The 13,361-nt window shown below is 45.1% G+C and overlaps 1 protein-coding gene across 1 annotated transcript in view; it reads left to right on the plus strand.

The window, feature by feature from the left end:
• Positions 1 to 11,870, plus strand: part of LOC306918170 (semaphorin-3ab-like) — a gene marked incomplete at both ends in the record, with an annotated part of 14,036 nt that extends 2,166 nt beyond the window's left edge. The window contains 3 exons of the mRNA XM_079531051.1: positions 3,806 to 3,899; positions 4,508 to 4,627; positions 11,725 to 11,870. Of these exons, the coding sequence (XP_079387177.1) occupies positions 3,806 to 3,899; positions 4,508 to 4,627; positions 11,725 to 11,870 (360 nt within the window). The remainder of the gene's footprint in view (positions 1 to 3,805; positions 3,900 to 4,507; positions 4,628 to 11,724) is intronic.
• Between the last annotated feature and the right edge of the window lie 1,491 nt (positions 11,871 to 13,361).

The raw sequence follows: 13,361 nt of genomic DNA on the forward strand, positions 1-13,361 counted from the left end.
GTCCGTGGAGGTATTGCAGATGTGGTCCCTGACCAATACATTTAGTAATGTATAGGATTCGTTGAACTTTCTTTCCACTAGTTGAGAAACCGTGAAGTGAATGACCTGGCGACCTATGATGACCGTCCATGTAGTCATTAGTGTGATCAGATTTGACTGAGAGCCTGCCATCGCGCAAATTCCAGCTTTTCACCAGAGGAGAAAAACTTTTTATTTTTTTTTAAAATGAGCACAGGCAGACTCTGCACATACTAGAGCATGTCTGAAATAAGTGTCAGAGCTGAAATCGACATGTAAATATGAAATAAATGCTTAAACGTGTAGCTAGGTGTAATGTTAGAGACCACAGAAGTGAACCTTTCAAGCCTGTTTTCTCAACTCGCTGTTTTCTGCAAGACTTTACTCTATAAGCCATATCTCCAAAACTGGTGGGTCAAACTGAACAACCAATATGTCAATTTGAAGCTATGATTCCCTGCTTTCATATGACGTGAAAAAAACGAAAATTCAATAAAATCCAATGGCAGTCCCTCAGTCAAATTTAGTCACATTTACTGACAAGTTGGAGGTCAAGAAATTCAACAGAAAAAGGGGGTTTAATAGAATCTCAAGAAGGGGGAAGTGCAGCGGATTGTCTGGTTGAGTCATTATTATTAGGAAATGATTAGTTAATAAAAATAGATCATTGGTTGAGAAACAGTGGGATGTATACACATGGGATGCATAGCAAGTGTTACAAAAGCACTAATCTTAGCCCATATCCCCACCCAACACAACAGTGGTCCCCAGGTTGATTATAAGTCAGGGTGGTGGTCCCCAGGTTGATTCTAAGTCAGGGTGGTGGTCCCCAGATTGATTCTAAGTCAGGGTGGTGGTCCCCAGGTTGATTCTAAGTCAGGGTGGTGGTCCCCAGGTTGATTATAAGTCAGGGTGGTGGTCCCCAGGTTGATTATAAGTCAGGGTGGTGGTCCCCAGGTTGATTCTAAGTCAGGGTGGTGGTCCCCAGGTTGATTATAAGTCAGGGTGGTGGTCCCCAGGTTGATTCTAAGTCAGGGTGGTGGTCCCCAGGTTGATTCTAAGTCAGGGTGGTGGTCCCCAGGTTGATTCTAAGTCAGGGTGGTGGTCCCCAGGTTGATTCTAAGTCAGGGTGGTGGTCCCCAGGTTGATTATAAGTCAGGGTGGTGGTCCCCAGGTTGATTATAAGTCAGGGTGGTGGTCCCCAGGTTGATTATAAGTCAGGGTGGTGGTCCCCAGATTGATTCTAAGTCAGGGTGGTGGTCCCCAGGTTGATTCTAAGTCAGGGTGGTGGTCCCCAGGTTGATTCTAAGTCAGGGTGGTGGTCCCCAGGTTGATTATAAGTCAGGGTGGTAGTCCCCAGGTTGATTATAAGTCAGGGTGGTGGTCCCCAGGTTGATTCTAAGTCAGGGTGGTGGTCCCCAGGTTGATTCTAAGTCAGGGTGGTGGTCCCCAGGTTGATTCTAAGTCAGGGTGGTGGTCCCCAGGTTGATTCTAAGTCAGGGTGGTGGTCCCCAGGTTGATTATAAGTCAGGGTGGTGGTCCTCAGGTTGATTCTAAGTCAGGGTGGTGGTCCCCAGGTTGATTATAAGTCAGGGTGGTGGTCCCCAGGTTGATTCTAAGTCAGGGTGGTGGTCCCCAGGTTGATTATAAGGGTGGTGGTCCCCAGGTTGATTATAAGTCAGGGTGGTGGTCCCCAGGTTGATTATAAGGGTGGTGGTCCCCAGGTTGATTATAAGGGTGGTGGTCCCCAGGTTGATTATAAGGGTGGTGGTCCCCAGGTTGATTATAAGGGTGGTGGTCCCCAGGTTGATTATAAGGGTGGTGGTCCCCAGGTTGATTCTAAGTCAGGGTGGTGGTCCCCAGGTTGATTATAAGGGTGGTGGTCCCCAGGTTGATTATAAGGGTGGTGGTCCCCAGGTTGATTATAAGGGTGGTGGTCCCCAGGTTGATTATAAGGGTGGTGGTCCCCAGGTTGATTATAAGGGTGGTGGTCCCCAGGTTGATTATAAGGGTGGTGGTCCCCAGGTTGATTATAAGGGTGGTGGTCCCCAGGTTGATTATAAGGGTGGTGGTCCCCAGGTTGATTATAAGGGTGGTGGTCCCCAGGTTGATTATAAGGGTGGTGGTCCCCAGGTTGATTATAAGGGTGGTGGTCCCCAGGTTGATTATAAGGGTGGTGGTCCCCAGGTTGATTATAAGGGTGGTGGTCCCCAGGTTGATTATAAGGGTGGTGGTCCCCAGGTTGATTATAAGGGTGGTGGTCCCCAGGTTGATTATAAGGGTGGTGGTCCCCAGGTTGATTATAAGGGTGGTGGTCCCCAGGTTGATTATAAGGGTGGTGGTCCCCAGGTTGATTATAAGGGTGGTGGTCCCTCGTTCTCAATCAGTTGGAAAAACCCTGTTCTAGACCAGTGGTTCCCCAACCTTTTAACCTGTGGCCCAAAAGAGAAATGATATGTTTTGTTTTATTGTATTTCTTTTAAATGTAGGAAACAGAAAATAAACGGACCCATAATTAATTGTCATAGTGTTTGGGAACCACTGTTCTGCACGCACGCACGCACGCACGCACGCACGCACGCACGCACGCACGCACGCACGCACGCACGCACGCACGCACGCACGCACGCACGCACTTAGTTGGTCATGAAACAATGCTTAATAGGTGGTCTGTCTATGAGGGCCATTGGAAGGGAAAACATTGGACCCTGATAACGGCAGGGTACAATGCTGCCCTGTCTTCATCCCCTATTGGCTGGCCTATCAACAGCTCAGCCATCAGACATACTGTCTTCATCCCCTATTGGCTGGCCTATCAGCAGCTCAGCCATCAGACATACTGTCTTCATCCCCTATTGGCTGGCCTATCAGCAGCTCAGCCATCAGACACCACTGTGTGTGTGTGGTGTCTGCCCCTATGCCCACATATCCAACATCGGCTCAGCTCTGCCTCCAGATCTTGACAAGTTAGCCTGCCGGATTCTGTGACTTCCAATTCCTGCCTATAAACTCTCTTGAAGCTGAACGCTTCTCTCAGTTCCATCCATCCAGCTAAACTCCTCTCTGAGTTCCTAGCTAAACTTTTTTATTTCTAGCAAAACCCTCTCTCCGTTTTAAACTCTTGATTGTGTGTGTGTGTGTGTGTGTGTGTGTGTGTGTGTGTGTGTGTGTGTGTGTGTGTGTGTGTGTGTGTGTGTGTGTGTGTGTGTGTGTGTGTGTGTGTGTGTGTGTGTGTGTGTGTGTGTGTGTGTGTGTGTGCGTGCATGTGCGTGCGTGCGTGCTACTAGTTATAGTTACTAGTTATAATTGACCAGTCTCAAACATCAGAACAATTACACGCTTTTCTGTCTCTTGTTTAGCCCAAACTACACCAATGATTCGTCACGCAACTCCTTGCAACCATTATCCGCTATATGGCAGTTGCGAGGAGTTGCAACTGGTGTGGTTTGGGCCTTATAGGCTCTCTCAATATCTGTCTCTCTCGATGTATTTCTGTCTCCACCTCTCTGTCTGTCTGTCTGTCTGTCTGTCTGTCTGTCTGTCTGTCTGTCTGTCTGTCTGTCTGTCTGTCTGTCTGTCTGTCTGTATCGCTCTCTTTGCATGACAATGCATGTGCGTGTATGAGTCATATGTGTCTAAGCAGCTAGATGGATGGCCAACGTCCTCTGTACTCTGTAAAAGCTGTCTGTCTGAACAACGCCTGTCTCTGTGTGTCCTGCATGTTGCAGTAAAAGCTGTCTGTCTGAATAACGCTTGTCTGTCTCTCTCTGTGTCCTGCATGATGCAGTCAGAGTACCAGTTGATGTCCTACAGCCAGACAGAGTGTGGGAAGGGCAAGTGTCCATATGACCCTCATCAGAGAACGGCCTCTGCCGTCGTCGGTAAGAACTGTTCGCTCAAAAGTGCTGCTGTGGTTTTTGTGTGTGGCTGAGAGACTGTATATAGTTCAGTGCATGACAAGGAAGTCAACTTAATAAATAAAGGAAGAGTCTGCACTCCCCCCCCCCCCCCCCCCCCCCCCCACTTCATGTGTCTAAAATGACACCAAGGAAACCTTTGAACTGTACTTGGTCTTCGTCAGGGACCCAGGTGTTACTAATATACCAATCAACTTGTAATCAAAGCTTTTTTTTCCTTTTTTGTTTTTGACCAGTTTTGGTGTAGTGTTTAAGCTGTTTTGTAGCCGGTAATGAAATTCAAGGAAAATCATTTGGCTTCGTTCTTGTTTCTGATTGTGGGCAATATTGACACGTAACGTCTATACTGTACATGTTCAGTTTCATTTTAGTTGATCTAGAAATTAGACAAATGTACCAGTTTCATGTGAACTTGATGTTAGTCCAAAAGCAGGCTCCGAATAACCGTGTGTGTGTGTGTGTGTGTGTGCGTGTGCGTGTGCGTGTGCGTGTGCGTGTGCGTGTGTGTGTGTGTGTGTGTGTGCGTGTGCGTGCGTGTGTGCGCACGTGCGTGCGTGTGCGCGTGCGTCCAGACGGAGAGCTGTATGCCGGCATCACCTCGGACTTCATGAGCCGAGACTCCGCCTTCTTCCGTAGCCTAGGCAACCGCCATGTGATCCGTACGGAGCAGTACGACTCCACCTGGTTGCAGGGTAAGTCTGACCCTCTGGAACCCTGACCCCTTAAACCCTATGACCTCTGACCCCTGAACCCCCAAGATTGACCCCTTTTAATCCCACTCCGACTGTGAGAGTTTTGCAAATACGTCCAACAATATATATATATATATATTAGGGATGCACCGAAAGGGAAATTCTTGGCCGAAAACCGAATATCCGAATATGATTAATATTCTGTCATGGCCTTAAAGCTACCTGATTTATGGCAAAATAAATGGTTATGGCAAAACGTAACTTAAATAATAATTTAACTATTATTTATGGGTCCATAAAACATTTATTCAGCTCTTTTGAATGCATTAATTGCATACACTATTAGTATTCGGTGATATATTTTCTGCCTATTCGTGCCGAAAACCGAATAGGCCGAAAATGCATTTTTATAGGCATTTTCTGCCGAATATTTTCTGCACCTGACCAACTTCATTAGACAGATTGAGTGTGCTTGTTTTTTTGTTTTCTAATCTCTAGACAAGCAATTGTTACCATTAAAAAAAACCTTTGTTGGAAGGTGTGCTTTTAACGTGTGTGTGTGTGTGTGTGTGTGTGTGTGTGTGCCTTTTGGCACGCAATCAGATATATGTTTGTTCTAGACGCCGGGTGGTAGAATCGGCCGTGCCATCTGTGGAATGATAATGACATGGGGAGATTAAGCCATTTAGGCCCGACGTCGAAATTTAAAAAATATCTTCAAAATCCTGACAGTTTTCTGTTTTTGTATCAGTGGTGCTCAATATTTCATGTCAAGGACCCCAGAAATTATATGTATGCCTCCGCAACCCCATCTGAAAATATGTTGTTCCAGGGACCTCCCCAGAAGCAAAGATTTGAGAGTTAAAATGTTCACTTTGTAATGCACATCTTCACGATTTTTCAAAAATAGCAGACCTACAAGCTCGTAGCGCGCCACTCGGTGGCGCGCTACGAGCTTGTAGATCTGCTATTTTTCAATAGCTAAAGCATAACATAATGCTAACACCAAAAGGGGTTCCCGCCCAAAATGGATTAACACAGAGAGCTCAGAATGGCTGTTCTGTGGCTCAGTCATTCAAGAGTCAAGACACATAAACGACATAGATCAGGGGGTTTCAACTGCAGGTGGTCCATGTATTGCACATGTGTGGCCCCTGACCATGTATTTAGTAATGTAGGAAAGTGAAGATTTTTATCGATCACTAGTTGAACTAAATGACCTGGTGACATATTATGACGACACGTCAATGTTGTCATTATTACTGGGAAGTCAAGAACTTCCACAGAACAGGGAGTTAGCAGGTTTCCTTGTTGAGTCATCATTGTTAGGAAATGTGCCCAAATAACCAGTCGCATGTGTCTGCTCTCTCATACACTTGGGAAAGTGTCTTGTTTACAACTGAAACGGACTTCCTGTGCATAACTTCCTCTTCAAAATAAGAGCCACATGTAATGATTAGTCAACGCTAGTTTTATTTCTAAGTCTACTTACAGTACATTAACATCACATGAACATAGTACTCTTATTATGCATATCGCATTCTCGCAGATACATATTTTCGAGCGCCAACCCTAACGAGCGAAGGTTCGAACCTCGAATGTTCGGGGACAGCCTTAAGTTAGGCGTCATGACCATTTGATGAATGTCACTCCCCTTCTTTCTCTCTCTCTCTCTCTCTCTCTCTCTCTCTCTCTCTTGTACCTAGTAAAGGCTCAGAAAATCCCCCAAATATCATTAAACAGCTCATCGATTGGCAAACCATTGCTTTGGAGATCTTCACTCCAATGAGGAGGTTATAATAAGAAACATCTGTAGAGAAACCTCAGTAGGATTATTGTCTCATGGAATCCCTGGGATCATTACAGTGAGTGTGACCACATTACATAACGACCATAAGAGACAACCTTAGTAGGCAATTTTTTATGATTGGCTGCCTCTAGGCTGCCTCTAAGCCAATGGGAGACTTACCCATAAAAGCTGCAGTCTGATGTTGTGTTGGACGGACGTAGCTTGTGGCAACAGAAGCTAATGTTATGAGCTACCTGTAGCTGAGGAACAGAAGAACGTCAGAAACGAACAAAACCAACGGCCGGGAGGTTGTGACACAAAGGTTGTTGGGGTGGAAAGTAGAAAAAGAAATGCAGCACTTGTTGCATTTGGTTCTTGTTAGTTTCTCTTTGTGGTTATTTTTCTGTTTGTAAGGCTGCCAGTTCCCACCTGATGTCGTGTGGGAGTTCAGACTGATCCAGACCATACTGAATGACTGCTAGCTTGCATAACATCTTCAAACTAGGACTTAAGTCTAAGACATACAGTTTATGTATGCCTTCTCTTGTGCAGATTACACGATCCCCCACCATGCAAGAGAACCATTTATACCTAGACGACAGGACTTTCCCCTTGGGCTCAACCCTCTTCCAGGAGAAGCTCTCTGGACTAAATCTCCACATATCGTTGTACTGCAGGTTGTAGCCACCAAATATGTACAGCTCTCCATTGTAGGCAAAATCTGCATGACCGGCTCGTCTTTCTGGAAGCTGTTTAGAGCTTATAGGCGTAGTTAGCCAGGAGTTGGTCTCTGTGTCAAATACATTGATGGTCTTTTTAGGATAGTCATCTGATGGCCCTGTGCCCCCAAATACAAATATCTTTGCCCCGATGATGGTGGCAGTGTGATCTTGTGAATATCTGCGTGATGGTGGAGTGCCTCTGGTGTTAATTAAATACCAGACCATTGTGGTGGTGTCCAACCTGTACATATCATTAAAGTAGTTGTTTCTATACTGGACGGATCCTCCATATATATACATGCCCATGCCCAAGACACAGGCTGAGTGGCCGGACCTCCCCTCTGGAATGGACCCAGACACCCGTGGTTTGAACCATGTGTGGGCGTCGACATCAAATGCATACAGCACGTTGCAGTAAGGAGACCCTCCCCAGATGTAGGCGATATATTCTATCAGCACAGCTGTGTAGCCACGGCACCTGGAAGGAATCTCAAGGTGACCTCCTCTTCCAGGCGTCAGTGGAGGCGATTTCATCCAGCGCAAAGACACAGTGTCAAAGACGTTCACGTCAATCTTCCCGTCAATCTTCACGTTCTTAACATCCAGAACTTTGTTCTGTCCAAAGAAGTAGAGCTTGTGTCCCACTGCTAGAATAGCATGCTGTAGTATCTCTGGAGGCCCCTTCAGATGCATCGTCCAATGAAACATTTTGAACACAACAATATTGAATTCAAGTAAACCTTATGGGTGTCTTGTTGCCCTGTAGAAGAGCTCAAGAGCCAAAGACTTACGTTTCTAGAATCTTAGTCAAAAGGGCCTTGGCGAAAACAGTCTCGGTAAAAATCCGTGGCAAAGAGTTTAGTCTTGGAGAACACAGCCTGCTGGAGAGGCTGCTGTGCTTTGTATCCTGTTAGCTAGATTACTCGTGTCATACTGGTGAGGTCACATCTAAGTATGACATCAGTGACATTCTGTGAAGAATCGGACAGATCCGTCTTGATCACATGACTATAGAGATACATACCGATTTGCGTGGCGTTTGCATACAATCTGTAGGAGTAATATAAAAATCACATGTGTGAAGTGAAGGGCGCTCTTATCATACATCATCATCATACATCAGCCAATCAAATCATCACATTCTGTGCTATGGACACACACACACAAAGCTGCGCGTAGGATAAAAAAAAACGTTTTACAAGAGCCGGCCTCCTGGTGGCGCTATAAAGGTCATGAGGCTGATGTTCAAACTGGACCTGCAATTTTTGGAAGCCCGGATGGGTCACGACCTTAGAGTATATATGAATAGAGACGGCACCCGGATGAAACCCTGAGGCGAAATGGACATAGTGGCCGAATTTGATATTGCAGCGTGGGCCCAAACACATGAACGCACTGGTCCGTTGACTATCATTGTGCACGTTCACGATGACACGTGAACGCTGAATGCCTGCAATGATAGTCAGCGGCAGCGCGTTCATGTGTTTGGGCCCAATCCATCCCAGAATGCACTCTGTTCCTACCCAGAATGCACAGTGAAATCACCTCATGCGCTTTTGAGCAACTTAATGCAAGTGGATGGGAGGAGAACTCGGGTGCCGTCTCTATTCATATATACTCTAAGGTCACGACAGATACGTTTGTTTTATACTGATTCATACTGATGGGTGTCTTGTTGCCCTGTAGAAGAGCTCAAGAGCCAAATAGTTACGTTTATAGATTCTAGAATCTTAGTCAAAAGAGTCTTGATGAAAACCTCCTGGGGAATCCTGAGGTTTTTCCAAGGCCAGTGAGTTGATGTAATAACTCCATCTGATCCTTGATCTGCCCTGCGGTCTCCACCCAGTGGAGATGTCAAATCTGGCCAGTCATTGTCACTGGCATTTAATGTTTGTTTTGGAACAATGACGTAAAATGACTTTCTCTTCTTTGTAAACTCCATTGTGTTTCCTCATGTCTCCCTTCTCTCTTTCGCTCGTTTTTTTTTCCGTGCCGTCTTCCATTTATAATGGCTATATATCACTTCTAGCTGATTCTGTCTTTTCCTCACTCCTCCTCTCATTTCTCTCCCTGTCTCATTGTTCCGTTCTTTTCTCTGCCTTCTCCCTGCATTATGCTTCCAAAACTGACCCCCATGGTGCGTCTCTCGTTCTTTCTATAGCCGCGACTTTCTCCCTGCATGCAGACATCTTCCTTTATCTCCATTATCACTTATTGTCATTGTCACGGAATGAGACAGGTGTTGGACCGAAGTGCAGAACCACACAGGAAGGCAGGCAGATGAAGTTTAAATGAAGATTTATTTACCAACACAGGACATGCATGGGCTGGACACACCATAACATAAACTATACACTAGCAGCAGGGAACACAAGGAACTGAGGGTTTAAGTAGACACAGGGATAACAATACACAGGTGAACAGAACTAACAATCAACACTGGGATAGGCTGGGAGACTAAGAGGACACAGGTGGAGAAAACTAGTAATCACAGGGAGGTGAGACAACACAGGAAACAGTAACTAGGGAAAATAGGAAACACTAGGACATGACTACATAATAAAAGTATACAACAGACAGATACACTGACACCACGCTAGACAGGAACACCCAAAAACGTCACATCCGGTTTTAGCCTAGGGTAAGAATTTTCTATGGCTGCCAATGCAACTTGGTCCAATCCTTAATCACATACGGACAAACATCTATGCCGATGCTATCTAACTTGCGGAGGTAGCGTGCCTTGTCCACGGGCAACAGATCTTTCAACGTATGGCATTTCAAATACGTTTGATAATCGCTACTCTGCTCAATATTGTTTTGAAAATGCCCGAAAAATTGCATTGCAGTGAACGAGAGCAAATCACAACTTCCCCAGGGGGTGGGCGGAGTCACAGTTTGAGGCGCTGATTACGCGCCGTGGTGTCAGTGTATAGCCGCAACTTTCTCCATCTTCCTTTATCTCCATTATCACTTATTCTCATAGATTCTCTCTCACTCCTTCTCTCTTCTTTTACCTCTTCCTTCTTTCAAATGCCTGGTTAGAACCCCAGTGTTGTTTTTGGCAGCAAATTTAGATTGTAGTCTTTTGAATAGCTTTCATTATAGTTTTAGTCACATTGTAGTCACCTGGAATGTTTTTGTGTTAGTCTAGTTTCAGTCTGACTAAATATCATAAGATTTTAGTCGACTAAATCTTCAGTTGATTTAGTCGACTAAAATTATTTTGGTGGGCCTTAATGCCGTCGTAATTTTTTTGTTTTTACACATGCTGAAAATAGCCTATCTACAAGCTCGTAGATCTGCTGTTTTCAGCATGCAACGTGTAAGTGTAAAATGACTTATGGATCTCTTGTCCACTAGTCCCTTCCTAACATTTTCGTCTAGTTTGTATTCGTTGACGAAATTGTCAGTATATGTAGTCTTAGTTTTAGTCATCGTACCTTAGTTTTCATTTAGTTTCCATTTAGTTTTCGTCAGTGAAAAAAGGTAGTCGACGAACATTTTTCGTCTTAGTTTTAGTCGACGAAAACAACACTTGTTAGCCCCCCATGATCAGCTCTCTGAGGGGACTATAGTTTTGTGCCCCATTTGTCCGAGGTCTTGTCCAGAACATTTCTCCTATACCACAAAGCTAAACGGAACCATACAGTACCAAACTATATATTTAGGGAAGGCAGTGACCAAAAGTACCTCACTCTGACCTCATAAAAAACATTCATATTATTATTAGTATGATGTATTATTGAGGGGCGCTAGCCCCTCCTATAAACAGCTATAGTGTAGATTCTGTCTGAACACAAACATTAAATGCCATTAGCAATGAATGGAGAATTTACGTCATATGTGTCTGAGCAAATCGGCTGTGGGTATGTCTGTGGCCAATAAGGGACCACCATTCTTGATGATGACGTGCGATGATTAGAGCGCCCCTCACTTCACACGGGTGTGATTTTTTAATATTAATTCCTGGAGTCTTTCATAATGGCAGCGGAATTATTAAGCGCTTTAAAATATCTCACAAAGATCCTGATTGCTCGAGTATACGATTCTAAAGTATAGTCCTAGCTGGGAGTTATTCCTCCTAGAACGGACGGCCTCATTTAGGGATTTCAAAGCACCTTTCCCTCTGTGGGACTCCTCTTGAATTCCTACAGGATTCCTTCAAAAGAAAAACCATGCATGGGCCATGGCTCAGTGGTCCAGGCACCTTGGCTGGTAATCCAGTCTGGCAGTGTGCCGCGGGTTCGACTCCCGATCCCGATGGCCTTTACCGCATGTCTTCCCCCCAATCTCTCTCCCCATTTCCTGTCAGCCTACTTTCTGTCCCTCCATAAAAAAAAATATATATAAAATAAAGGCGAAAGCCACAAAAAACATAAAAAAAAGGAAAACCATGCATTATTATTATTATTATTATTATAGTAATTATTCCTGCATTAATCGCCGTCACAACTGTCCCGTAGGAATGACCATGACATCTGAGCTTTTATTTATTTAGTATTTTTTTGAAGAGCTCTCTCTCCCCCTCCCACCCTCCCTCTCCCCCCTCCCCCTCCCTCCCCCCCCCCCCCCCCCCCACGCAGATGCTCACTTCGTGCGGGTAGCGTCGTTGTCTGAGACTGATAACCCCGAGGACGATAAAGTGTACGTCTTCTTCACGGAGCGCGCGCAGGAGGCCGAGGGGGCCGCCGGGAAGATCATCTACTCCAGAGTGGCCCGCGTCTGCAAGGTATTTGGAATATGTGATTCTGTGTGTGTGTGTGTGTGTGTGTGTGTGTGTGTGTGTGTGTGTGTGTGTGTGTGTGTGTGTGTGTGTGTGTGTGTGTGTGTGCGTGTGCGTGTGTGCGTGTGTGTCTTTTTAGATCAATCAATCTCCTCCTGTTTGGTTTACATAGTTGGTGTGTGCAGGTGTGTACGTGATGGCGACAGACGGTGTGCGTATGGTCTAACGTTGCCTGCATGGCTGTGTTTATCGCGTTTAGGCCTGACGTCGAAATAAATAAAAAAAGTCTATAAAATATATATTCAAAGATTTGTGCCGCATTTTCACGATTTTTCAAAAATAGCAGACCTACAAGCTCGTAGCGCGCCACTCGGTGGCGCGCTATGAGCTTGTAGATCTGCTATTTTTCAATAGCTAAATAATGCTTAGTTAAAACATCCAAAACGGGTTTCCCGTCCAGAATGGGTTATGTAACAGGATGAACCTGTGACTAGTACGTGGTGTGATGGATCTGTGTGTTTATGTTTACGTTTGTCACGGCCGCCACTGTCGCTGTCTCCTCCCGGCGATAACATATAATCTCTGGCCCAGTGTAGTGGAGTGTATACGTGCATGGTTGAGTGCGCACTAATGTAACTGTTTGTGTGTGTGTGTGGCTGTGCACGTGCCCACACACATACCTAAAGTGTGTGTCTGTGTCTTTTTACAGTCTACGGCGCATACATGCCTGCAGGGCCTGTGAACGTACGAGGTTGATGAAAAATTGATTTCGTTTAATGGGATTACAGGACTAAAAAAAAACTATTATACAGACGTTAAATCCGGTAATCGGATTGTAGAATTGAATGAATTTGATTAGAACAGATCAACAAAAAAAATCTATTAGAAGTTAATTGAGGATAAGTATAGCCCCCCTAGACATAACCATTTCTCTTCCATTGTCTTTCTTGTGTGTGTGTGTGTGTATGGATGTATGTGCGTGCGTGTGCGTGTGCGTGCGTGCACGTGCATAGAATGACATAGGAGGCCAGAGAAGCCTGGTGAACAAATGGAGCACATTCCAGAAAGCCAGAATGGTGTGTTCAGTTCCTGGGCCAGACGGCATACAGACACACTTCGACCAACTCCGTGAGTATACAGAAAGAAAAAAAACACACACGCATAAATTGTGCTTCACGGTCTGGTTTTGACATACTGGTATGTATGTGTGTTTTCAGTCAACCAGAAATTATACCTGCAGAAGCTGGCACACTGTGCGTGTGTGTGTAGTGTATGCGCGCACGCACGCACGCAGGCATGCAGGCATGCACGCACACACAGTCACACACACACTAAAGCAATAAATATAGTAAAAAACAGTATAGAGATAGGTCAAGTTGAGGTGCGTTTCGCCGTACTCTTGGTTCATATAGAATTCTAGATGTTAACTGTAAGTGTGTGTGTGTGTGTGTGTGCTATTGATCAGCTGCTCTTTGATGTAATTCTGGAAGCCTTTTC

Source organism: Electrona antarctica (assembly GCF_951216825.1).
Source record: "Electrona antarctica genome assembly, contig: scaffold_1263, whole genome shotgun sequence".
In the NCBI taxonomy this organism is placed as follows: Eukaryota; Metazoa; Chordata; class Actinopteri; order Myctophiformes; family Myctophidae; genus Electrona; species Electrona antarctica.